Here is a 27,566-nt window from a genome sequence, read left to right on the forward strand (position 1 = left end):
GTACCAGAACCACTCATCACATGTGGCCCCTGAGCACATGAGATGTGGCTGGTGAAAGGTCAGATGTAGGACACACACTGGATTTCAAAACTTTAAAAAATGTAATATATGTCAGTAATTTTTTGTATTGACTGTATGTTGAAATGATATATTGGATTAATTTAAATCTATTAAAATTAATTTCACCTGTTTCTGCTTTTTTTAATGTGTCTACTAGAAAATATAAAATTACACTCATGGCCCCAATTATATTTCTGTTGGACAATGCTGCCTCTAAGGTTTTAGAACTGTTTTAAGTGTTTATATTTGTTGATACATGGTTTCTACAAATGTATAATATTGTTCCTATGCCAGTTTTCTCACATGCCACAAAATTTAGCTGAATATCTCTTCTGAAAAATTTGTCTTTAAAAGGCCTAAGGTCCAAATGAATCATAGAATGTAGAAGCATGTGTGGGATTGATATGTTGGCCATTTGCTTTGATTTAAATATTAATGTTGCCACGTGCATTTGGGAGATAATGATTGTCATATAGTGATTGGTTATAAGGATGTACTTTTTAAAATAAATTTATTTATTTTTGGCTGCATTGGGTCTTCGTTGCTGCACCCGGGCTTTCTCTAGTTGCGGCGAGCGGGGGCTACTCTTCGTTGCAGTGTGCAGGCTTCTCATTGCAGTGGCTTCTCTTGTTGTGGAGCATGGGCTCTAGGCACGTGAGCTTCAGTAGTTGTGGCACGCAGGCTCAGTAGTTGTGGCTCATGGGCTCTAGAGCGCAGGCTCAGTAGTTATAGCACACGGGCTTTAGTTGCTCCACGGCATGTGGGATCTTCCCGGACCAGGGATCAAACCCATGTCTCCTGCATTAGCAGGTGGATTCTTAACCACTGTGCCACCAGGGAAGTCCCAAGGATGTACTTTTAATTTTTTTTTAAGTCAAACATTTATTGACTGTATCACTCATATCTTATATTTTTAAAACAGCTTTATTGAGATATAATTCACACATACCATACAATTCACCCATTTAAAGTGTACCATCCAGTGTTTTTTAGTATATTCACAGCATTGTGCAGTCATCAGCACAGTCAATTTTAGAACATTTTCATCACCTCAAAATGAAACCCTGCACCCTTTAGCTGTGACCCCTTTATCCCCAATCTACTCGCCAGCCTTAATCTACTTTCTTTCTCTATAGATTTCACTGTTTGGGACTTTCCTATGAATGGGATCATACAATACATGGGCTTTTATGACTGACCTCTTCCACTTAGGATAGTGTTTTCAAGATTTACCCAAGTTGTAGTCTGTATCAGTACTTCGTTCCTTTTTATTGCTGAATAATATTCCATTGTATGTATATACTACATTTTGTCTATCCATTCATTGATAGACATCTGGATTGTTTCCATCCTTAGGCTATTAAGAATAATGCTGCTATAAACATTCATGTACAAGTTTTTGTGTAGACATATGGTTTTCTTTTTCTTGGGTGTATACCTAGAAGTAGAATTGCTGGGTCCTATGGTAACTGTTTAATCATTTGAGGAATTACCAGGCTGTTTTGTAAAGTGGCTGCACCATTTTACAGTCCCACCAGCAGTGTAGGAGGGTTGCAGTTTCTTCACATCCTCACCAACACTTGTTATTCATCTTTTTGAATATACATTGTAGTGGATATGAAGTGGTATCTCACTGTGGCTTTGATTTGCATTTCCCTGAAGACTAATGATGTCAAGCATCTTTTCCTGTGCTTATTGGACATTTGTATCTCTTCCTTTAGAGAAATGTGTATTGAGATCCAAGACCCTTATCAGATATATGACTTGCAAATATTTTCTCCCATTCTGTCGGTTGTCTTTTCACTTTTTTGGAGGTGTCCTTGAATCGCAAATATTTTTCATTTTGATGAAGTTCAATTTATGTTTTATTCTTTTATTGGTCGTGCTTTTTGTGTCATATCTGAGAATCCTCTGCCAAATTCAAGGTCATGAGGTTTACCCCTATATTTTCATCTAAGAGTTTTATAATTTTAGCACTTAAGTTGAGGTCTTTGATTCATTTTGAGTTAATTTTTGTATACAGTATGAGGTAAGAGTTCAACTTATTAATTCTTTTGCATACTAGTGGTATCTTATGATAAAGAAAAAAGTTCATAGGATTAGTCACATATTAACATTTTAGGGAATTCCCTGGTGGTCCAGTGCTTAGGACTCGGTGCTTTCACTGCGTGGCCCGGGTTCAATCCCCAGTTGGGGAACTATGACCCTGCAAGCCAAGTGGCGCAACCAAAAAAAAAAAATTTCATTGTCGCATAGTGTTTTAATAACTGTCATGGATATGTACGAAGTCTTATATGTTGCATAATAATAGGACATCTTTGTTATTCATTCTGAGATTGTGATATTAGCGAACTTTTAGTTTCTAAAACTAAATCGGAGGCTTCTCTAGAACCTGGAAAAGAGTATAACAACTAGAAAAGGGTAGCAAATAACACTGAGGCCAGACTTAAAGCATACAAGATAAAAATGAAATTTCAATTTGTCTTTTTTTTTAATAAGAGGCTCAAAATGGATAAAAGGAAATGTTCAGACCAAATTTAATTAGGCCTAGTTATTCCACAGGTATAAATTATGGAACCTTAATTAGTTCTTTTAGACTCTGATGTGACACTCAGTGAATTATTTCCCATTCAGTTAAAAGGGACCTCCCTTGGGCCAGTGTTTATAAAAGAAGATGAGTCAAACAAATGGTTGATAACATTAATATTACAGGCAGTTTTAGTGTACTTAAGGAATCATATTTCTTTTGGTCTTACACAAGTGGTTCTGTTATAGCTCATGAGACATTCCTAAAACAGGTTTATAGCTAATAATCTTTTGAATCTCATATTGCTCTTGCTAGAGACTTGACCCCATTTCAGTCTTACAGCTGGGTCTGGTCCTACTGAAACTTTTTTATCTAATAAACTCTGCCAAAGCGGGAACCTGCCTGTGTGACATATCCTTCACCTTATCAGCAGTTTGTGTTCACATCAGCATGATTCACACCTGAGTCCCAGGACCCCATTCAGCTGAACTGATGATCACATTGATCACAAGCGGGGGTTAGAATAATTCTTCAGTGGTCTCCCACTCTGGAGAAACCCCACAGGGCTCCTGCTGACATTGAACAAATCATTTAACCCCTTTGGGCCTTTCATTCCTCTTCTGTCAAATTGGATTGCATTGTCTTAAGGTCCTGTCCATGTATAAAATGCAATGTCTGTGACTGTTGCATTTTATTTGCCACCAGGGGTAAGACTGGGTTCCTTGAGATGCTAGATTTGGTTGAGGAAGAAAACTTCTTCAGCTTCTTTGAGCTGGGCTTATATTAGTGTTGGATTTGGAGTGTGTTTGTCAGTAAGATTCTTTTTGCACAGAACTGTTATTAGAAAGCAAAATGTTAAAAAAAAAAAAAGAAAGAAAGCAAAGTGTTTACAGAAGACATGAAGTGAAAAACTTATCTAATTTAACTTTTTAATTTTCTTGAATGGGAAGTTGACAGGTTTAACATTTTCTAGATTTTTGTAGCTAAATGGGAACAGCTTGTATATTTTTTTAAATTTTAAAATCCAGTACCATGTTCAGTTTATTGGAAGAAATTCTTTATAGGATTTTTTAAGCCAGTTTTTCAAATAACATTTGCCATGAAGTTACTTTGTGAATTTATTTTCCTTTGACCGATGGTGACTGACTGGATTTACCCCCATTTTAGCCTCTTTTGATATGGGTTGAGCTATTTCAGACACTTGGTTCATTTTACTCACAGAATATATGGCTTGACAAATTTTAATGCCCAGTCTTAACATAGCTTGTTGCTGTAGTTTGGTCCTTTAAGGAAAATTATTTCCCCATTTCTCTTTCTTCTTCTTCATCCTTTTGTTCCTTTCTTTTCCAAGGGTTGGCATTCTGTAGACCTAAAGCCAGCTCCTCCAGCATGTGGAGGAGAGGGTGGGGCTGTGTCAGATCCGCCACAGTCGGGGGGAGAGGCTAGCGTGTCCTTTCCCTTGAGGTATAGTTCTTCCAGTCTAATGAACTGTCAGATCCACTGAGTGGCTGGTAAAGCAGATTGGACAGTGACTCAAGGAAGTAAGAAAGTAGTGGGGCAGGCTGGTGGGTGGGGGTCAATATTTTAAGTAGCAGCTATCAGAAGTAAAGTGATTTCTCCAGAGGCTCAGTAGAGAGAGCTGTGCGTGTTTCTAGTGTGACTGGTCTGCAGGAATTATGTAGAGTTGAGTGTTGTTTTCTAAGAGGAAAAGGAGGATGAGTGAGAGGGTGGTGAGAGATGAGTTAGGGTGGGTTGGAAGGCACTCTGACAAGAGGAGCATAAATGCCCCAAAGTTTTGCATTCACATATTCAAGTATTTTTTAATAGGAGGCTTGTATTATTAGTATAAATCTTTCACCCTGTTCTAATTTGATATGGTATCTTATGGGGAAAGAGGTAAAAGCTAAGGAAAATAAGATTTTTACCTTATACATAATTATAGTTTGGGAAACAGAATCCTGCTGCAAATCTTACATGACTGATTTCTGGACCCAAAGTGGGCTTGACAGTGGGCTGGAGCAGTAATAGCCCCCCTACTGTCAGGAGAGGCCAGGGCAGGCTTTTCCCAGCAAGCCTGCCTGAGGTGAGGCCTGTCCTAGACTCTAGGACCTAGAGCGTGCAGGGTGACTCCCCTGTGTTTGGGAGCCTGGAAGGAGCTGGCCTGGTCAGCAAGGTGGCCTGCCAGCAGGACAGGTGGGGGTCTGGGTGCCTGGAGAAGTAAATCTAAAATGTTGAAAGCTGTGGTCTTCAGTGATTACCTATTAAACACCTACTGCAGATGGTGAGAAATTGCTCTCGTCTTTGTGTAGGAAACAAAAGATGCAGGCTTCTGCTTTTAAGGAGCTGTGTTTTACCCTGGCCTTTGGCAAAGTCACAGATGAAAACGGATATTAAATTGTATGACTGCCATGAGCTGATGGTGGTCTTGGGCCTCTGGAGACTTAGGCCTTTAAACGTCATTCTTTGTCTTCATAATGCATATCTGGCTGATGAATGAATGTTTATTGCCATTTAAAAATAAAACTACAAATAAACCAAAAGAGGAAATTAAGTCACCTAATCTTACCACACAGAGCTTAACCACTGAAGTGCTCCTGAAAATGGGAGATAATTAGCCAGTGCCTCCGTCCTGTGGGCCCTGGAGTCTTCCATCAGGGAGAGGACTTCCCCCAGGGGCCGTGGCTACAGGGTAGCCTTGCTAAGTGAAGACAGCTCTTGGAGACACAAGGATGACAGTCGGCTTGTTAGGAAAATCCCTTTGGAAATAACACTACTTGCCTGCTCTTAAATTACTCTCTTCTATGAACAGGGTTCAGATTTTACATTAGGTGCTCAGTAACAAAATTTAAACTTGTAATGTTTCAATTAAATTCTGTTTTCTTCCTTTTTAAAAAGACAGATTACATATGCGTGCATAGTTATGTATGCATTAGGAAAATCATAATGTAATCTTTTCTTTCTGCTTTATTTTTAGGGCAATCTTATGAATTGACAGAGAAGCAGTGTGATAGGATGGGAAGAACTGTGAATTGAGAGTCCACAGTGTTGCCCGTTAGTTAGTCCAGACTTTAATCACATACTCTAAGCTAGTGAATATATTTAATCACTTTGGATCTCAGTTTCTACACTGATATAAAACAAGGACCCACAGTGGGCAATCTTCTAGCCCTTATCATCATAACCTAAGGCCATAAATACCAATTTCATCGTGCCAGTCTACTTTTCTGTGTTGTTAGGAGTTGAGGGGCTGCTTTTCGTTTAGTAGATAATTTTATAAGGTTCCAGCAACCAGGAGTGAGCCAGTAAGGAGGAAACGGCAGGCTGCTTCTGAATTTGCCTGGCTGTGCTTTTACCAGAGGGGCATTTCTGGTCAGAGGATTTCAGAGTGTTAGAAAACTCTGTGTTGCCAGGATGGTTACATTCTTCCTCAGACTAAAATTACAACCCAAGTGCACTTCATGATATACATATGTATTGTAATTTGTAAACATAACTCAAAACCCTGTATCTAAGTCAGGTCATTTGTGGTCGGCCATTCAGACCTCATTTCTATTTGACAAGGGTTTATTTTAAGATTGCTTTGTGGAGCGGTTGTTTAACATTCAAATGATCTATTAGTGTCAAGTCTTTGGCTAGACTTGTTTTAAATGAGCTGCCCCTTAAGTAGAAAACAAAACAGAAATTTAGGTTTCCAACCCAACCTAGCAAAATCGGTGTAACTTAAATTTTTTACCTTCACATATATTTATTCAGCCTGTTTTTTTCTTGAATATTCATTTAGGATAATAGTACCTATGTGAATGAAATTCTTTTAGTTACTCTTGATACTGTTGCTTAGCAAGACCTATAGACTGCTTAATAGTTTCAGAGGAGAACACTTTACAGTAAGCTGAGCTAAATGGATTTTTTAGTAAGTTAATTGTGTTTCTTAGCAGAGTCGCAAATGTGCTTCCATAGCGTTTCTAGGATATTAAAAGAAATGTTCTATGGAAGTAAGTTCTCACTAGGCCATTAACTATATTATTTTTTTACAGGCTAAATATATATTGTAACTCCATTTGGTTATTTTGTTGGAGATGGGATGGAAGCTAAAGATGATCTAGGTAAATAGCTAAACTGAACCTCAGACGGTAGTTTACACATCATTCTAATTCTTACCATTAGTACCGTGGCTTCCTCTCTCCTTTCCTGGTGTCCAGATTGCCACAGCTATAATTAGGGAGCTCTTTCCTGTTTAACAAATATCATCATTGTCACTTTGTAACTCAGGTCTTCAGCCCTTGCCTTTTGTGTTCCAGGTGCTCCATACTCGCCTGTAGTGCTTACGTGGCTCTGGCTTTGGGTGATAACCTTATGGCTTTGAATCATGCAGATAAACTTCTTCAGCAGCCCAAGCTGTCAGGATCCCTGAAGTAAGTGTGACTTGCCCTGTGTGTCCCTGGTTTGTTTTCTTTGGAGGGTTTCAGTTAGTTTGTGGTGTATATTGCTTCTTTTACTCCCCCAGTGGAAAATTATCTTAGGGAAAGCAAAAAGTTTCTTTCTTAATTTGGTAATTGTGTGTTTGGTAGTGAAATTTTTTTCACTTGTTGCACCTCAAGGGTTATTGGAAATGGCATTTGCCGTTCTGAGCATTAGGAAGCAGAATCTTTGGACTCTGTAGTTTCCACTGCTGGGTCTGACTGGAGCATGTTATCATATATTAGCTCCCAAACAAGTTTAGTCCTCAAGCAGAAGACCCACACAAAAAGGAGTTTGGTCAACAGGATAAATCTGCTTTGAAGAATTAAATTAAAGTAGACAAATAAGAATTTTAAAATATTTTTCCAGACTACTGTACCATTTCCTGAGTACATGAGTTTTATTTAAACTCTTCAGATGCCTCTTCAATATTAGTGTCATTGTCATGCTAAAATTTTTCTAAAGCACATCATCTTTTCTTTTATGGAAATTGAGGAAGATGCAGCATTCTTTGAATCTTTGTATGATGCTGATGCTAGAAATTTTACCCAAGACCACAAGTACTCTGCATAGCATTAGGACAGTTGTTTTTTCATTCATCCTGTGGGTATATAGTTATAATTTCCAAAATATGTTCTTTTGCCTTTCAGCGCCCTTTGTGTGTAACATGCAACATTTAGAACTGTGAGATCGTACTCTGAGGAACAATTCTATAAATGTTTAATTATTTTTGTCTTTTAAAAAAGTATTACTTTATATAATCATCTAAAATTTACATTGATTAAGGTTGTTTCAGGTCAGTGTTCCCCAAACATGCCTTGTGTTTTATTATTTTTTGTTGTTTTTCATGCTTTGTGTTAAAAAAAAAACAACAAAATTAAAAGAGCATCCAGGAACATAGGAGAATTTGTCACAATTCAAGTGTGAGCGTTCCTGCTTGCCTGTGAGAAAACCTTATCTAATATCCAGGCCTGGAGGGTCCTGAGCTCGAGGTCAGGGCGGTCGGTCGCGTTACCTCTAAGGCGCCTTCCCTCCTTCCCGTGGCCCAGCCCCGTGAAATACCAATCAGGAACGTCGGCCTGCACCGCCCCACTGGACATGCGCTGCTCAGATGTGGTGTGTGTGGTCATCAGTAGAGCAGAGTTGTGTGTGTTTTTTTTCTTTTTAACAAAAATGAAACACGAATCCTGTCTGCTTTTTTTAATTCTCTGGCTGACATTGTGATCACTATTCTAAAACAATCCCAATTAGATTCTTTACTTGGCATTTACTGGAAGGTTTTTAACCTCATTTATCAACTTCTTCCCTCTGAACGTCAAAACAATAAAATTCTTAGATTTTATGATTTCTTAGCCAACCCTGAGGGGTTGGCCAAGCCATGTCTGATAACTTCATCTTTAATTCTCTTAACTATTCTATCCTAAGCATTGGTTTCTAATTACTGGCCAGACCACTATCTTTCCAGTGAGGATGAGCATTTTCTGCCCGTGGCAGCCCAGATACCACAGCAGCTTTACCCAGCTGCTTGTTGCCTTCCGTACACCTCATCTGGAGTTCTGGGCTCTGAGTGTCATGAAGGCATTTAATTTGATTTAAAAAAAATTTTAAGTAAATTCACAGAAAACAATTTGAAGTCGTTCTTTGAATTTGTGTGTTTGTGTTTTATAATGATTATTGGCTTATAAATACTGCTTTAATCACGTTTTTTAAAATATCTTATTTCAAAATACATTTGAGGTTACTGATTTTTTTAAAAGCTGTCATTTCTTTTAGGGTATTTGGTGGGGAAGCAAAATAGAAGGGCATTACAGCTCCTGCTAGTTAGAAGAAAGAAATTGCTTAATAAAGAAATAGCTCTTGAGTGATTAATGTGCATAAATCCCAGAAAATGGTCAAACTGAAAAGAGCCTAAGATTTGAGGACCCAAGATCCATGTGGACAGATTCAGTTGGGACAGGCCAACTAAAGGAGGTGAGAACTGAGCTGGCCTTTAAAAGGAGTTGGATTTTGGCCTGGCTTTGCACCCCAGGAGGCAAGGCCACAGGGAGCACAGTGGGGTGTCCCGCCCAGGACGCTGTGTCTGGTGGGAACAGAAGAATCTTTGGGGGAGTGAGAATGTTGACTGAATACAGGAAACTGGGACCAAATTGTGGAGAGCTTTAAATCTATAAGTTTAGCTTTGTTTGTCTTATTTTGTTCTCAAGTAGAAAAAGTCATTAAAATTTTGAGCAAGGTGTAATATGGCTGAGGCTGTTTTAATTTTGAAAAATCAATCAGATGATCATGGGGAAAATGGCTCAAAGTAAGACTGGAAGAAGCAGGCTGTTGTAAACCTGGGGAAAGCACATCTGCCCAACATCAGTGGACAAAAAATAGATGATGTGAAAAGGAGGACACCTTTGGAATAGAAGTAAAGCTGATCCAACCCAGATCTGGTCTGGCGTCCTGGTGCCTTTTGACTGTTCCAGCAGCAGAGGCTGGAGGACCCTAATTCTTTTTTTTTTCTTTCCCTCTTTCTTTTCTTTTGCTGTGCTGCACAGCTTTCGGGATCTCAGTTCACCGACCAGGGATTGAACCCTGGTATAGCAGTGAAAGCCCAGAATCCTAACCACTAGGCCACCAGGGAACTCCCTGGAGGACCCTAATTCTGATCCTCCGCTCCCGGGGAATCCATCCTCGGATCTGCCTCTTATTTTAGAACTTCATTACCTTCTTATGTTATTTTCTGTATAAACAGAACAGCATAAATTTGCCAACTTTATTTTATTTTAAATTTTTATTGAAATATAGTTGATTTACTGCCAACTTTAAACTGCTCTCTTTTTTTTTTTTAATTAATTTATTTTGGCTGTGTTCGGTCTTTGTTGCTGTGTGCGGGCTTTCTCTAGTTGCAGTGAGCGGGGGCTACTCTTCGTTCTGGTGCGCGGGCTTCTTATTGTCGTGGCTTCTCTTGTTGCGGAGCACAGGCTCTAGGCACGTGGGCTCAGTAGTTGTGGCTTGTGGGCTCTAGAGCTCAGGCTCAGTAGTTGTGGCGCACAGGCTTAGTTGCTCCACAGCATGTGGGATCTTCCCAGGCCAGGGCTCAAACCTGTGTCCCTTGCATTGGCAGGCAGATTCTTAACTGCTGGGCCACTAGGGAAGCCCCTAAACTGCTCTCTTAATTGATATGTCATTTGTTCCTACTTAGCGAACATAAAAATTATTGTATATTTAAGATATTTTTAAAGAGATAAAATTTAAATGACTCTTAATCAACCCATTTATAAACTTAGATTTCAATTCAAAGACTTGAAATATGTGAAACACACATACACCAAATTCTATTATACTTGAGTATTTTTGTGATGACCTACTTTTCAGTTTGGAATCTGGTTGGTTTTTTTTTTTTCATTTTAGGTTTCTGGGCCATTTATATGCTGCAGAAGCCCTCATCTCTCTGGACAGAATCTCTGATGCTATTACTCATTTGAACCCGGAGAATGTCACTGATGTCTCCTTAGGGATCTCTTCAAATGAGCAGGACCAAGGTTAATGAGGACACATTTGATCAGAACTCTTCACCATTTCCACTGCCTTTCCGTTGTAACTCAGGATGTGTGGAAATTTAACGGCACGGTTGTAAAGGGAAGGGAGTTTTAGGTCGGCACTGTACGGTTTTGGCTGTACTTACTTTATGCTAATTGTTTGCTGAGGAGACCTAGGAGTTGATTATTATCACATGGTCTAAATTCTAACTTTTGAAAGGCTGATAGTGTTAGAACAGTTTGTTTTGATTCTTATATTTTTCTCTTCAGAGGGATTCCACAATCCAGGGGAGAGTAAAAGTATCGCATTCAAAAGTCAGTTTTAAATCATGGCTAAGTTTTTGAGGGAGTGAGACTAGTTTTCACTTTATTCAGGGTTATTTCTCAGGCCATGGTGGTGGTGGTGGTAGGTAGCATTCTCATATCTTTTATTAGAACCTCTACTACATGAAAAGGAAATACTGTGGTAGATTGCTTTAATATTAGATTTCCATTTCATAAAGAAAATTAGGTTTTTAGAAAATATACTCTGTTGTCCGACCCCCTCAGATTTACTTTCATGTCTTTGTAGGATCAGACAAAGGTGAAAATGAAGCAATGGAATCCTGTAAGTAAGACGTTTTGTAAAGACTTAAGTAGCCTGGCCTGCTTCCCAAAGACTCACCCTCGAGCCTCTGTGTCCTTCCTTTGTCCGCCTGAGGAGTAGAGCTAGGCTTTATTCTGAGCAGCTCTTCAGGCAGTAGAGGGGGTTGCTCCCTGGCCCTTGGCCTGGCCTCTTCACATGTGTCTGGTCTTCTCCCCAGCTGGGAAGCGGGCACCTCAATGCTACCCCAGTTCCGTCAACTCAGCCCGGACCGTGATGCTGTTCAACCTGGGCAGCGCCTACTGCCTGAGGAGCGAGTATGACAAAGCACGGAAGTGTCTCCACCAGGTGAGGCTGGGCCAGTGCCAGACCATCTTGTGAGGCAGCCAGCAGAGGGTTTGGAGTTTCTAGGCTCTGTTATTTTGTTTGAGGCTTCTGATCAGTTTGTTAAACATTGGAATATTACTCCTCCAGACATATTCTTGGAAGGTACACAACTGATTGTTGTTGCAAATGAACCTAGGCACCTAATGGAGAGTTTTCCTGAAGATTTTAATCATTGAAATTTCAAAAGATTGGAAACCATCTAAATAAGGGCTCACAAAAATCAATAATGGTGTGTCCATATAGTTGAACACAATGCAGCTGTAAACCCTATATACTAAAATGGTAACATATCCAAGACATATTAAGTGAAAAGAACAAGATGCAAAACAGTTTTTATATAATCCTGTATATGCAGAAAAGATCTCCAAATGAACACACCACAAACTGTTAACACTGGCTGCAGGGCTGGCAAGATAAGTACTGTGTAGATGGAGCACTGAACTGGGAGACTTTTCACTGGATACTCATAGGCTTTTTAGCTTTGAATTTTATAAATCTCTGTCCACTCAAAAAGTTAAATTACAAATACGTCTTTTAAGAAGAAGGGTTCACAAAGTCAGTACCAAAGAAACTCTATATACAATAAAGAAAGCTCCTGGCAATGTGTAACTAAAACAGACCCCTGACTTCTACCACTGAGAGGGGCCTCATCAGCAGGTCTCAAGGAAGGTTCTGATTAGGCCTCTTTAGGTCACCTGCCCATCCCTGGACTGATCATGGGCAGGGACCCATACCTGTAGTAGGAGAACAGGTACTGCCATTGGCAGCCCCAGAGGAGTTTCCCAGAATTGGAAAGGGATAATTCCCCAGAAGAATATTAATTCAGGACCTCCCTGGCAGTCCAGTGGTTAAGACTCCATGCTTCCAATGCAAGGAGTGTGGGCTCGATCCCTGGTAGGGGAACTAAGATCCCACATGCTGTGCAGCACAGCCAAAAGAGTTAAAAAAAAAAAAAAAATTAGGGGGAAGAAAAGGGTATTAATTCAGCACATGTGCTTCTGGGCTAAGCCAAGGGAATAAGACAGTAGTAAATAAGTGGACATGATACAACCTTGCCCCCATGGACCTTACAGTTAGGAGATGTCTTCCTAAAAAGGGAATTACAAGATCAGGGGTTATGCAGAATTTTCAGACTTCTAATATAGAAAGTTTGTGCCAGGGACTTCCCTGGTGGCACAGTGGTTAAGAATCCACCTGCCAATGCAGGGGACACAGGTTCGAGCCCTGGTCTGGGAAGATCCCACATGCCGTGGAGCAACTAAGTTCATGTGCCACAACTGCTGAGCCTGCACTCTAGAGCCCATGAGCCACAACTACTGAAGCCCGTGTGCCTAGAGCCTGTGCTCCGCCACAAGAGAAGCCACAGCAGTGAGAAGCCTGCACACCGCAACGAAGAGTAGCCCCCACTCGCCATAACTAGAGAAAGCCTGCATGCAGCAATGAAGACCCAACGCAGCCATAAATAAATAAATAAATAAATTTATTAAAAATGAAGGAAAAAAAAAGAAAGTTTGTGCCAGATGGTGTATTCACCAGCAGCACATAAGAGAACCCACATCCCCATATGTTTGCCAGAGTAACTGAAACTGAAATTAAACCTATTCTCAGAAGGTAAGGCAGCTTCCTATGAAGGTGACCTTGTTGTGTCTAGAAGTGAAGATTTACCATGTGGAAAATAACCATGAGTGATATTTAGTCGACTTAGTGGCATCTGGTCAGCATTTCTGATCCAAAATCAGTAAAGTGAAGTGATGGACTGTCCAGGGAACACGTTTGATCTTATCTAGGAGTTGAGTGCAGGAGTTAAACGGGAAGAGTTAAAACGTTGTGCTGTTCTCCGTGGCAAGGCTGGGCTATTGAACAGCCCTTTGGAAAGTGCCCGTGGACCTCAAGGCCTGCAGCACACAGGCTTTGGATGTGAAGTTGCAGTGTGTACACTCTAGCTCAGGTTCTTGTGCAGCAGGTGGCCATGGCGGCAGCCACGCTGGGAGAGACAGATGGTGTCAGGCCTGGTTTGGGGTCTAAAGGGGGTTTTGTTTTGGTCCCTTGGTTTTTAGGTTAATCCAGTGGCTGGACCTTGTTAATGGGGAGGCCCACCGTGCCTGGGAGGGAGAACAATGATGTGTGAAGAGTTGGATAGGGCTCAAGTAGAGGTTTCCGAGGTTGCCTGCCCACCACAACTATTATGAACAGCCAGTAAGCAAAATACCATTCTCTCATAAAGTTGTTGCCATGAGTTCTTGTATTTTAGAAAAGGCTGCAGTCAGTGCAAAGGACAATAGATGACCTGTGTTAACTAGCCAGTTGGAAGGAAAATGGAGATTTTAATATCCACAAAATGATGTAAAGGTGGTCTTGCCTATTTAAAGCTAGGCCAAAAGTATAAAATCTCATTTTCTGAACTGAGCTGTGGTACATCAGTGATGTGGTAGGAGGAATGAAAAGCCTCCTTGCTTCATTCACGAGGAACCTGGGAGCATGTGCTCTGGATGAGAACCCCCACTAGTCTGAGATTTCTTCTAATGCTGCCCGGACCCGACCTTGTGCCCGTTTCTGGTCCCCCAGATGTCTCCCACACTCACCCCGTGGCCTGCACTGCCGTGCCTCCCCGCTTTCTGCCTCTCAGGTATCCACCCTTGGAGGACAGAGATAGGCTTCCCTTGCCCAAAAGCTCTGCACTCGAAGAAACTCTTCTCTCTTCGTATTCATACTACATTCACTTTCCTCTCCCTAACAGTAAATTTGTTTGGATTACTGTTAGTTATTTGCATGCTGTTTATTATCAGGGTAAATCCCTGTCTTACACCCACCTCTGGTCAATAAATATTTGTAAAGGACACTTTCTGATTAGATTAAGGGAAGACGCAAAGCGGTCTGGAAGCATGAGCACCTGAACCTGGATGAGGGAATACCAGTTGATGGTAAGACGAGGAAGAGGCTGCGGCCCAGAGGGGCCCAGAATGAGGGAATAAACCTACAATCTCAGCACCTTCAACCAGAACAGGACTAAATCAGAAAACTGCAGGCTGGTGTTATGGCTCTCAGATCCAGGAAAGGACAGCATGTTGCCTAAACAAATAATTTTATTTGACTGAATTGTACTATTTCAGTCCTTAAGAATGGAGACATTGAACATGCTTTTTTTTGGCTGCGATGGGTCTTCGTTGCTGCACGCGGGCTTTCTCTAGTTGTGGAGAGCGGGGGCTGTTCTTTGTTGTGGTGCGCAGGCTGCTCTGCGGCATGTGGGATCTTTCCGGACCAGGGATCGAACCCGCATTCCCTGCATTGGCAGGCGGATTCTTAACCACTGCGCCACCAGGGATGTCCTGAACATGCTTAGTGGTATATTTTTTTTTATATTTCCAGCCTTTTAAGTTTGAATTCTTATTCCTGACATTGGGAGTTTGCAGCTTACAATACTAAGCTGTTACTTAGGGGAAAAAAATAGACATGCAGATTTGGATAGAGGTGCAACTGTGTGTGTCTGGTGAAGAACTACCAGCAGACCTGGATGGGTGACTGGAGTGTAGAGTCAGGAGTGTCTGATCACCCATCTCAAAACCAAATACAGCCAAGAGATAGAAGAAAACCAAGAGGGAAGGAAAGCTTTCTCCTATTAAGAACTCATTATGGATTAGGCAAGGGAAGATAAATATTTAACTAAAAATAACATGTCTAGTTTAATGGGGAGGGATCAAGACAAAGACAGCTGGACTTCCCTGGTGGTCTAGTGGTTAAGAATCCACCTGCCAGTGCAGGGGATACGGGTTCGATCCCTGGTCTGGGAAGATCCCACATGCCGCAGGGCAACTACTGAGCCTGCGCCACAACTACTGAGCCTGTGCTCTAAGGCCCGCGTTCCGCAACTACTGAAGCCTGTGCGCCTACAGCCCATGCTCTGCCACAAGAGAAGCCACTGCAATAAGAAGCCCATGCACTGCAACGAAGAGTAGCCCCCACTCGCCACAACCAGAGAAAGACCGCTTGCAGCAATGAAGACCCAGCGCAGCCGAAAACATAAATATTTAAATTAGATTACATAAAAAATAAGAGTTATAATGAAGTAGCTTTAAAAAAAAAAAGACAAAGACAGCTGAGGACCATCCAAGCAGAACTGTAGTGTCCCAGTGAGGTTGAGTAAGTTTGCTAATTTGTCATTGGTAGGTTGACATTCCTTTTTTTTTTTTTTTTTTGACACTACTTGGAGTTATCTTACGCTGTCAGTTTCTCATGGGTCTCTTTTTTGTTTTGAGCAAAGGCGGCCTCAATGATCCATCCTAAAGAGGTGCCCCCTGAAGCCATCCTGCTGGCTGTCTACCTTGAGCTGCAGAATGGTGAGTGATTCTTCTCTTGAGTTAGGACTGGAGCCCTGCAAAGAGCCCGAGATTTTTGGTGTCTGCTTTTTCTCTTTGAAATTTAAGGGGTATTACCCATCAAGTTCTTCTAGACAAAAATATAGCGAGGGAGTTTTTGGTATCTTGCAAATTCCTACTTCTTGCAGGTTAAGCATATTTCCTTTTATCTGTGAAAATGGAGAATAGCATAACTTCTGACAATTATAATTAATCTCTACTAATTAACCTTTCTCTTAGGCATCCAAATGACTCTAATTGAGAACCTGAGTCAGAATGCAGTGGGTTTGAGTTGTATACCTTGGTGTTTTAAACATAGGTGTCGTTAATGAGTTTTACAGTAAGCCAGTTCCTGCTGAGAATTTTTTATTCAGACCTAAATCCAGGTCATGCCTTTGGGGCATATACAACCTCCAGGATGTAGCTTACTGGAAGAAAGGCTGTGGGCCCTACATAAGAGAAGGCGTGAAGTAGAAAAGGAGAGCTGAATGGGGGAAATGAGAGGGGACCAAAGTTTTAAGAGTTCTTAGTCATATCCCCTTGCTGAAATCCTTCCAAGGCTCCCCTCTTTTTATAGCTGAAGAAGGAGCATTAAGTGCCTGGCACCCAGCAGGCCTTGTCCTCCTAAAAGCTGTAGTAGGGTTAGTGCATGGTCTTAGAGCCCTTCTTTTGCGCAGTCCACCTGTAGACAAGTTATCAAACTGGGCTCCACCTTAGAATCAGTGCAAAGCTTTTAAAAATCCCATCACCCAGGTCACACACGAAATTTCTTAAATCAGAATTTCTGGGAATGGTGCAGCGGGCATTACATGATTCCAGTGTACAGCAAAGGTTGCAGACCACTGCTCTTCTCCATCACCTTTTACCCCCTTGCGGGATTCTGACGGCTTGCTTTGTATGTGGTGGTATTGTTATATGCTTTTTTTGTGATGGGAAGTGTTTTTGTAGGTAATACCCAGCTGGCCTTACAGATCATCAAAAGGAATCAGCTGCTCCCTGCAGTGAAAACACTCTCTGAAATGAGAAAGAAGCCAGTGTTCCAGCCTGTCCACCCGATCCAGCCCATCCAAATGCCGGCGTTCACGGTACAGAGAAAGTGATATTTTGCGCTTGGAAAACTGTTACCTGAGACCCAGGGGAGTATTTGCAGGCCTTTTTAGTTGTATCACAGCAAAATGAATAAAAGACAGATGGTAAAGGATACTAGTTTTGAAGACACAATTTTGAAATGATTCTAATCCCTGAATTTTTTTGCCGGAAGCTTACATCAAATTAAGGATTCACTCATCCATGATTTAAACAAAGGTAGTTTTTCTCTCAGTTGAGAAAAACTCATTTTCATCGGTTTTCCTTTAATCTTTGCTAGACTACTATTTTTGAGCCATTATGTGATATATATGTGTCATAGGCAATTAAAACACAGTCTTACCAGAACAGTCTCGTATAATACATTTTGTCTTTCTTGCAACGGTTAGAGTATTTTGGCATCTGAGATTTAGTGTTAAAGTTTTAAAAATGGAGAGAACGGTATGAGCAGATGAGTAGCCAGTCCAGAAGCCGATCAGAGGGGAGGGGAGGGGAGGTTGGTGTGTTGTACACCTAGTTAGGACTAAAAGGGCCAGAAAATGCATAATAAAACTCACGGGCTAGTCAAATTGGGTTAAGAAGAGATGACTGATCTGATAGGAATCAATCATTTGCTTAAAAACTACAGATGAAGACAAACAGAGTTGAGGGCACTGGTCTCGTTCACCCTCCTGTACCCATAGGCAGAAGCACCGGTTCTGGACCCTGTTAGCAGGGAGTTCAAGGTTCATTGCTAACCCCTTTGGAAATGCAAACAGGAACTTAAAAGCTTCTTTCCAAGACAGGTATGTGTTGCAGGATTGACATGGCCAAAATTTGTCCATAGGGTCGATACACTAACTGTAAGTAGGAAAAACAAAACACACTACATACAGGCTTGCTTTAGAAAAACTGGGTGACCCCTAGTCAAGAGCACATTTGGTAGATTCATCAGAGCTTGCCGTTTAGGATCATCCCTTGCTGTCAACATCTCTTCAGTTCCCAACTTTGGAGAACAAGTTCAGATAGGGAAACATACTAGCTGAATCTACATGGTTACTCGGTTTCACAACTGGAGAGGGGAGTGTTTGGATAAGCACATGAATTTATCTGCAACTTTATCTGAATTATTCTGTTGCTGATATCAGTTTAGTTAGGGATCTACACAAGAACTGAGTATTTGTGATGTGACTAGACATTGCCCACAGATGACTCAGAGAAAGGGAGCAATTCTTCTTTCACTTGAACACGGGATGGATGTGCACAAGGGCTCGACTGCTCTTTTGCCATGTTGCAGTTGTTTATATACAGAGCAGATTCTTTCCAGGAGGATGCAGGAAACAGAGGTGGCCTAGCTCCCTTGGGCCTCTCGAAGGCTTTTCCAAATGGGATGGGAGTAGGACCCGTAAGCTGCACTGGTGCTGGTCCAAGTCTGCAGGTGCTGCTTTCCCAAGCCCCAGACAAGCAGCAGCACCGTGGGACCCCCTTGTGTGCTGCAGAGTGGTAGCGTTGCTTAGCCAGGGCATTTCCTGGACAGAGTCCACATGCTTCATAAACTGCTGGGAACCCACAGGGTCTTGGGTAGTGTATGGTGGTAGAAGGCCTGTAATTGTACTCGAGGGCAGTACATCTTTGGAGAAATCTCAAAAAAATTAGAACTTTCCCTGCTTGCAGGTTGGTTTTGGGGGGAAAGCAGTAATAGCTATGAGGCAGATTAGGCCCCACGTTGCTGTGTTAAATAATACTCTTGGCTGCAAGTAGCACAAAATGGATCCATGATTTAAACAAAGGTAGTTTTTCTCTCAGTTGAGAAGGTGGTACGTAGGCAGCTGGTGGCCTTTGCTCTAGTGCTCAGTGATGCCATCAGGGACTCAGCCCTGTTTTTCTCACACCACTGTCTTTAGCATTTGGGCTTTTGTCCCCGTGGTCACAGGATGTTCCAGCATTACATCTGCACTGAGGGCAAGAAGAAGAGGGCAAAGGCAGCCTATCGTGACAGGAGACCATCAGGAACAAAGTTTTCCCAGAAACCCCCAGCAGACCTCGGCTTCCCTCTCCTTTGTAGGGCAAGTCATGTAGCTATCCTTAGCTGCCGCTGCTGGGACAGCCCTGCACATCTTACGGGGAAGCCAGTGAAGTGTTTTCCCAACTGGAGAACTCTATATATGATGTGTTGTCAAATTATGATCCCAGCAGCCCAGCTTTGCCTTCCACTGTGGCCCTTGGCAGATCTGAACACAGTACATGTAAGCTTTTCACCTCTGTGACTTGTCATATGGAGTCCATCAGCCAGCTGGCTTCTCCCACCTGTTTTTCCTGCCCCAATCCTTTAGCACCACGTCTGCTAACAGAGATAATCCTAACTGTGCTGAGAAGGTTTAGGTTCCACGTCCCTGAAGTTTTTCCTAGCTGTCCCAGTTTCTCCCCCGCCTTTGTGTCCCTTGATCATACCTTTTCTTCTATGGTATAGGGTATTCTGTAGTTTAACAGGTGCAGGTGCTCAAAGGGTGGTGTCATATCTGATGGGGTTGTGAATTCTGAGACGAGCCTCGTTAGCTTCTGTTCAGGCTCGATCACCTGCAAAATGGGGCAAAATTCACTGCATGGGTCCCTTCACAGACCCAGAGAGAACGTGATTGTGAGTGTCCCCAGAACTGCAAGCCATGAACTCTCAGAAGAGCTGGAGTAGTCTTTCATTTTGCCCAGGCCCTTACTCCACAAGACAACACCCCTGCGGAGCCAGCGCCTTCAGGGGCCTCTCCTGCCCCGCCTGCACCCCAACCCCACTCTCAGAACAACACAACTGCTGTTCTCACCACGCAGAACCCCTTATCGACTAAAGCTGGGAGCTCTGCCCCTCACCCAACCCAAATGACTTGATTACTCTCGAGGCTTTTGATGGGTTTGCACAACGAGGCTAACTTTCCTCAGGGCCTCGTGTGAAGATTAAGATGAGATGATGAATGCAAAGGGCACTGGGTGGGCATTCACTACAGGTGAGTTCACTTACCCTCCTGTTGCCCAGAGGATCTGCTCAGCCCAGTCACCCTCGACACTGCCTTCCTTTCAGCCTTGCCTCTCTCAGGCTCCCATCCAGCCCCCTACTTGGAAGCCACCTGGAGAAAGGTGACCGACGACATTGTGGACCCTGGAGCCAGGTTCTTGGACTGGCTTCAAATCTCAGCTCTCTCACTGGGACAAGCTTGATCTGGAACAAGTTATTTTGCTTCTTTGTGCCTCAGTTTCTTCATCTGTAAAAGGAGGACACTGACAGTACCTACCTCACAGGTTTGGAGTGAGGTTTAAGGTCCTGGACATTGTTGCTGGATATGAACTCCAAATGTACAAAGGGGAACTCTATAATTTTTTACTGTATAACATAAGGGATAACCAAAGCAGAAACTGTTTTCTGAGCCACTGACACTGTGGAGTTGGGTGGTAGAGAGCAGGGGGACTCCTCCAGGTAAATGGCTGTCTCCTTCACTCTGGATACATCCAGTGTCTGGGCTGTAGTTGTTGTTCAGTAGATACTGGCATCCTGTGTTCTCATCCCATTCTTACCTGCCTCACCCAGGCCCTCATCCTTGGATGACAAGAGGTCTCTTCCCCACCCTTTCCTCCTCACCTCGGCCTGTGGCCTGTGACTGCCTGCAGCACAGCCCTGACTCCCGCTGGGGGCCTCTTCATGGTAACTGCTCCCCTTTTCCTACTGAGCTTCTGTTGATCCCTCCCTTACACTCCATGTGTTATCCAAACTGGAATCTGCTGTCTCCCAAAAGTGGTCACCATTCCCATCCCTAGGACTTTGCTTCAGTCTCCTCCACTCCCTAGAACTTCGTTCCAGTTTCAGTGTGTACACATCCTGGCTGTCTCACACTAACTCCCAAGGAGATACCTGTTACAAACCAAGTCTTCATTCATTCCACATGTGCTTACTGGAGGCGTGTTCCGGGTTGGTGAGCTTTTCACAGAGCCCTGTGGTCTTCAGGCTCAGTCTATGTTCTGTTCTTTGTCATCTGTTTCCTTCCCCTTCCTGGACTGTGAGTACTTTGAAGACAGGGCTGTGCATTATACAGTGTGTGGATTGTTCTAGATAAATAATAAAGTCTGCAGAACAGAACTTTGGGTGCTTGCTTTCTAGGTCTGGCAGTGTCACAGGAACTACTTCTTTCAAGGTGGGATGGCTTATTAACATAATCCCAGGGTTCACGGGGCCTCAGCATCCTTGACCCTCTGAGCCTCATCAAGTGAGTTAAATACTGACCCAGGATGGGTGGGTTACTGGTGAAACTCAGCTGGCCCAGCCTAAAGTAACCAAACCTATACCTACACACAACAAGCAGTTTACACACTCGGCTTCCCTTCCTCCCTGGGAAGAACCGGGCCGAAATGCAGGCCCTGGGGTGGGAGTGGGAGTGCCCCGCGGGGGGGAGGCAGCGAAGTTCATTAGTCCCCTCATTTGGGGCAAAGGGGATCCGTGTGGTGACAAACAATCGTCCTGGAGGATTTAGGCGGATTTGGCCAAGTGTCCCTGTGGGCCCCAAGCCTCATCCTAATCCCGTCCACATTTCTGGCTACTTAGGATCGCATTAAATGTCAAAGCCAGCGTTTAGGGAAATATCTACATTTCGTATGCATCGCCCTAGTCAAAAGAAAAGCTGGAGCGAACCTTCGAGCAATTGGCGCGAGAGCCGCTCTGTGTGGTCCGGAGGGTGAATGGGGAGAGGGGGGCGGCGCCCTCGCGGCCTCCCCGCCCAGGAATGCGGGCTTTTCACATGTAGAAAATGCTAACGCTTTGTTCCAGCCTCGGCCTCCCGGAGGTACCGAGGCGCCCGACCGGATTGTCACTGCTGCATTTGCATGCGGGCGCCCCGGTCCAGTCCCCACCCCCAACGCTCCCCTCCCCTCCCCCCAGCACGGCTTTCCTGGGGGCTTCTGAGACTGAGGGTGAGGGAAGGCCGCCTGCAAATGTCCTCTGCCATCACTGAGTCCCCGCTAAAGCCACAGGTAGCTATTCTGGAATTCTCTGAATGAATATCCTTTCCCCTGAGGCACCAGGCAGGTGAATTTTTTGACTCCAATTTCAAGATGTTATTTTACATTTTAAGTTATATGACACAATTTATTCCATCGAGGAAGATCAAGGTGTTGCATGAACCATCCTGCAGTCCCGTTTCACACTAATGTTCTTGTGGCAAGAACCCTGCGTTTGATGTGACACTGCATGGGCTCCAAAGTAACCACTGTGCGGCTCATCCTCCGAGGGAGCAGCCGAGAGCCCTCAGGTGGCTGGGGGAGGGAAGAGTCCAAAGGGTTAAGCAGGGCCGGTGGTCCCGCGGACGGGCCTCGGGGCCCGGAGCGCCACCTGCCGGTAGCAGTGTCGGCGCAGTGAACCAGCCCCCGAGGAGCTGAGACAGTGCCAACCCGGGGGACCCCTCGTCCCCGGCGAGACTCCACGTTTACCACCTCGTAAAGCCACCCCACCCGAGGGCGCCGCGCGTTAGCTCTGGCTGACACCCAGGGCCCCAGAGATGCAGGCAGAAAAAGGAGATCTGGCTCAACATACTGTTTCCTCCGATCCTACGGTGTTTCTTTAATTACATTCCTTTTCATTTTACTAATTTTCTTATATTTATTGTATTAGCTTTATTTATTTTTATTTTAGTTATTTCCTTTTATTTCGTTCTTATTTCGCTTATTCCACTTCGTTATTTTACTTGATTATTTCATTTCATATTCATTTTGTTTTACTACTTTTATTTCATTACTTAATTTCGTTTATTTTGCTTTGTTTTTATATTCTGTATTATTTTATTCATTTTATCTCATTGATTCATTTCATTTGTTTTTATTTTCTCTTATTTTACTTATTTGTGGTTGAAGGGAAAGATGGATACCTTTTTCATCCTATTCTAAGGTTTATGTATTTTCCTGCCTCTGAGTTTTGAGAAATAGTGAAAATGAATACAATCTCAGCTAATTATTCAGGGTGTTTGCCTAATCTCCACAACTAAATTGGAAGCACCTGAAAGTCAGGGGCAAGGTTTGATGTCATAATTGGACCAGGGAAATGTGTTCACCAAAAGCCATTAATAAATATTTCTCCAGTTGACACAATGTGAAACGCTCGTTGCATGACCAGTCAATCAGATATTTAAACTGCATCAAGGTACCTTCTCTGGATAGCTGCCTCTAGAGCTCCAAGCCAACATGAGGATGGGAGACAAGGACCCAAGAATTCGAACAAACTTCATGGAGGAAGTGTCACTTCAGGTGGGCAGGTGGAGGGGGCAGGAGACAACTACAGGTGACTGGACCATAGGGGGCATGTTACAGATAAAACTAGGAAAGAAGTTCCTGTGGTGTTTTTTTTTTTTTTTTTTTCCTGTCACACTGCGGTGGGTCTCAGCTGCTAGAGGGAGAGTGGTCTGTAATTTGAGGTAGGCAAGGGGTCATTTGTCAGGGAAGTCTCAGCTCTCAGACGCTATGGTTCTTTGGGTTCCATGGAGGCCATAGCGCTTGTGACCCACCCACCCCCAAAGACCCTGTGCATATGGTGTATGTAATTTCAGAGAAGGGGAGAATGAGTCACTATTTATTTGCTATTAATTGTCTGGAAAGCACTACGAATTGCATTTCTGAATTTTCACCTTATCATCCCTCAAACTTTTATTCTGAAAAAGATTAAATTTATGGAAAAGATGAAAAAGTGGTTCTGTGAACACCTTTATACCCTAGATCCACCAGTTAGCACTTTGCTAACATTTGCTTTACCTTTCTTCCTCTCTTACTCTCTCTCCCCTACACACACTACACACACATACACCTCTCCCCTCTCTCTCTCTCTCTGTCTCCCTCTCTCTCTATTTTTCAAATGAACTTTTGAGAGTAAACTGCAGACATGATGATACTTCACTACTGAATACTTAAGCCTGTATCTCTAAGAAGACGGCCATTCTCTGCAAAACCATAATAATTTTATTATAATAATTGTCTTTAATAAGACACAGTACATATTTCAATTTTCTCAGTTGTCCTCAAAATGCCTTTTGTTGCTGTTTTTCCACGTCAGGATCCTGCATTTCATTTGGTTGTCCTAAGTCCTCTTTAATTCAGAACATTCCCCCAACCTTTATGGTCACTCATGACATTGAAGGCTTTGAGGGTTCCAGGCCATGCACAGTCTTGGAGAAGATTCCTCCATCTGGATTTATCTGATTATTTGTTGATGACTACATGCATCTTTATGAGGAGGGGGCCCATTGCTTCCGTTCCTGACACCTCCTCCCCCCAGCTGAAGGACGTCTCCTCAGAAGCCTAGACCCTGGTTTCTTAATGTTCTGCTCTTGCTACCCTGTCTGTTGAGATTCCAATACCCCTATTCTTACACCACGCCCAAAACAACCCAAAAAGGAAAGCACCAAGACATCCAAGTTTCCCTTTCTAAAAATGGCACTCTTCCTGGATTGAGAAACTCAACTTTGTATTGCTGTTTAATGATTGTGGCTTTCATTAGCACTGAGCACTGGAAAGGGAAGGATCTGGGAGGTATGGGAAGTGGTTGCAGACCCAGAGCCGTGGCCAAGACGCTGGTTGGAGGAAACCTACTGGAATCAGAAGAAGTACCACGGTGGTAAGAAGGGGTTGGCCCGGCTTCCCACAATGGTTAAGAATCCGCCTGCCAGTGCAGGGGACACAGGTTCGAGCCCTGGTCCGGGAAGATCCCACATGCCACAGAGCAACTAAGCCCGTGAGCCACAACTACTGAGCCTGTGCTCTAGAGCCCGTGCTCTGCAACAAGAAGCCACTGCAATGAGAAGCCCGCACACCACGACGAAGGGTAGCCCCTGCTCGCCGCAACTAGAGAAAGCCCGCATGCAGCAACAAAGACCCAACGCGGCCAAAAATAATAAACAAATAAATAAGTTGAAAAGAGAAAAAAAAAGAAGGGGTTGGCCATGGCTATTCATGCCTGACCCGCATATGGTGAAACACAGGGTGGACAGCAGTCCTGAGTTGGGGGTTAATCCATCTGCAGGTGGGAACAGGTCTTTGGGGACCTCCACTCACATACGGCTTTTAGAACTGGCATGGGTGGGAGGGGCAGAAAGAAAGAAGCCTCCTTTCAGCCCTTGGACCTCGTGGCTCCCGTTGCCACAGTCAGTAGTAGGGCCAAGGGGCCTGCGTGGACAAGAAAAAACAAACAAACAAACACAAATTCCAGTCTTGTACCAGCTTACTATTAGTAACAAAGTTTATTTACCTAATTAAATCCAATCTAATCTTAATCGCTCCTGACAACTTACAAAATTCTTTTCTCAAAGTTCCCTTTTTTCACAAACGTTTTATCACTTTTTGTGTCCGTATGATTTATCCCTTATTTTTCCCCCATCCAGAAACAAACAGCTCTAGGACAAAATTATTATCATCATTTTTCCTCAACAAAAGTATCTCCTTTCTTTATACCTTCCCTCGCCGAAGACATATATCCTACTTGCTTTACACACTGAAATGCTTCCCTTATCATTTTTAGCAGATTTAATTACATATTACAATTTTTAACCCTTAAAAGCCTTAACAAAACCAAGAAACAAGTAATTGAAGTATTATACCAGCATTTACTGACTGGCAAACTTATGAATATATTCTATAACCTCTAAAAACTCACATTTTTCTCGTATCATAATTTCTCTTTAATGTGGTACAAGATACATATTTAATAAACCCAAACATCTTTTGAAATTCTACTAATTAACCCAAGGCTGAAGTATCAGTCAAAGTGGGCTTTGTTAATATTTTAAGGACATGATGAGAGTTAACTTCAAGCTTTCTCCTAGGCATATTTTTGTTCTCTCAGGGTCAGAATTCTGAAAATAGTATTTTATCAAACTAGCTTTCTCTAAGTGTACTTCCCAACACAAACGGTCCTCAACGTCAGACACACATCAGAACCAACTGGCAAAATGCCCAAATAGCACTTCGTGCTCAAAAGAGAAGTTTGCCGGGTGCGCACCACCGGACTTACTTGGTCTTGGAGCTCGTCAGCTCGTTCGGAGGCATCTTTCCGTTTCACCAAGGAAAAGCGTACATTGGCAGCCAGTGCCAAGCAGGGGAGAAACAGGGAGGAGCCCCAAAACAAATGGTTTGGGCAGCCGCTAGGGATGTCCCCGCCAAACCCCTTTCAGGGCAGGGCCAGGGAGCCACGACCAGGAGTCTCCTCTCAGCCATCCCAACGCGTCTTCATGGCGGCCGCCCTGCTCAGGAAAACGCGGGAGCCAGATATCGCGAGAGACCAGCCTCACGCTGGGAACCAAAATCTGTTAGCAAAAGTAGGTCCAGCTGCCCGCTGCTCAAAAGCAAATAGACAAGGCTGGTGGAAAGGAAAGCTTGCTTTATTTTGGAGGCCGGAAACCTAGGGGGATAGGCGGACTCCTGTCCAAAGGCCACTCCCCCCACTGACAATCAGTGGGCAAGAGCTTTTATAGAGTGAGGGAGGGGGCTACATGCAGAAACAGCACAGTCAGCTCTGACCATCATCTTGAAATTGGTCATCGGTGGTCTGAACACCATCATCTTTTTTTTTTTTGAATTTTATTTATTTTTAATACAGCAGGTTCTTATTAGTTATCTGTTTTATATATGTTAGTGTATATATGTCAATCCCAATCTCCCAATTCATCCCACCACAACCACCACCACCCCACCACCACCACTCTTCCCCCTTGGTATCCATACATTTGTTCTCTACACCTGTGTCTCTATTTCTGCCCTGCAAACTGGTTCATCTGTACCATTTTTCTAGGTTCCACATATATGCGTTAATATACGATATTTGTTTTTCTCTTTCTGACTTACTTCACTCTGTGTGACAGTCTCTAGATCCATCCATGTCTCTACAAATGACCCAGTTTCGTTCCTTTTTATGACTGAGTAATATTCCACTGTATATATGTACCACATCTTCTTTATCCATTCACCTGCTGATGGGCATTTAGGTTGCTTCCACGACCTGGCTATTGTAAATAGTGCTGCAATGAACATTGGGGTGCATGTGTCTTTGAATTACGGTTTTCTCAGGGTATATGCCCAGTAGTGGGATTGCTGGGTCATATGGTAATTCTATTTTTAGTTTTTTAAGGAACCTCCATACTGTTCTCCATAGTGGCTGTATCAATTTACATTCCCACCAACAGTGCAAGAGGGTTCCCTTTTCTCCACACCCTCTCCAGCATTTATTGTTTGTAGATTTTCTGATGATGGCCACTCTGATGGATGTGAGGTGATACCTCATGGCAGTTTTGATTTGCATTTCTCTAATAATTAGTAATGTTGAGCAGCTTTTCATGTGCTTCTTGGCCATCTATATATCTTCTTTGGAGAAATGTCTATTTAAGTCTTCTGCCCATTTTTGGATTGGGTTGTTTGTTTTTTTAATATTGAGCTGCATGAGCTGTTTACATATTTTGGAGATTAATCCTTTGTCTGTTGATTCGTTTGCAAATATTTTCTCCCATTCTGAGGGTTGTCTTTTCATCTTGTTTATGGTTTCCTTTGCTGTGCAGTAGCTTTTAAGTTTACTTAGGTCCCATTTGTTTATTTTTGTTTTTATT

The 27,566-nt window shown here is 43.0% G+C and overlaps 1 protein-coding gene across 5 annotated transcripts in view; it reads left to right on the forward strand.

Moving 5' to 3' along the window:
* Window positions 1-17,092, forward strand: part of CNOT10 (CCR4-NOT transcription complex subunit 10) — a 62,929-nt gene extending 45,837 nt beyond the window's left edge. For all 5 annotated transcript variants that reach the window (XM_067753610.1, XM_067753605.1, XM_067753606.1 and 2 more), the window contains 6 exons: window positions 6,886-6,999; window positions 10,442-10,572; window positions 11,141-11,176; window positions 11,373-11,500; window positions 15,798-15,873; window positions 16,840-17,092. In XM_067753610.1, the coding sequence (XP_067609711.1) occupies window positions 6,886-6,999; window positions 10,442-10,572; window positions 11,141-11,176; window positions 11,373-11,500; window positions 15,798-15,873; window positions 16,840-16,991 (637 nt within the window). In that variant the 3' untranslated portion in view covers window positions 16,992-17,092. The remainder of the gene's footprint in view (window positions 1-6,885; window positions 7,000-10,441; window positions 10,573-11,140; window positions 11,177-11,372; window positions 11,501-15,797; window positions 15,874-16,839) is intronic.
* The last annotated feature ends 10,474 nt before the right edge of the window (window positions 17,093-27,566 follow it).

Source organism: Pseudorca crassidens, chromosome 10, assembly GCF_039906515.1.
Source record: "Pseudorca crassidens isolate mPseCra1 chromosome 10, mPseCra1.hap1, whole genome shotgun sequence".
Lineage (NCBI taxonomy): Eukaryota > Metazoa > Chordata > Mammalia > Artiodactyla > Delphinidae > Pseudorca > Pseudorca crassidens.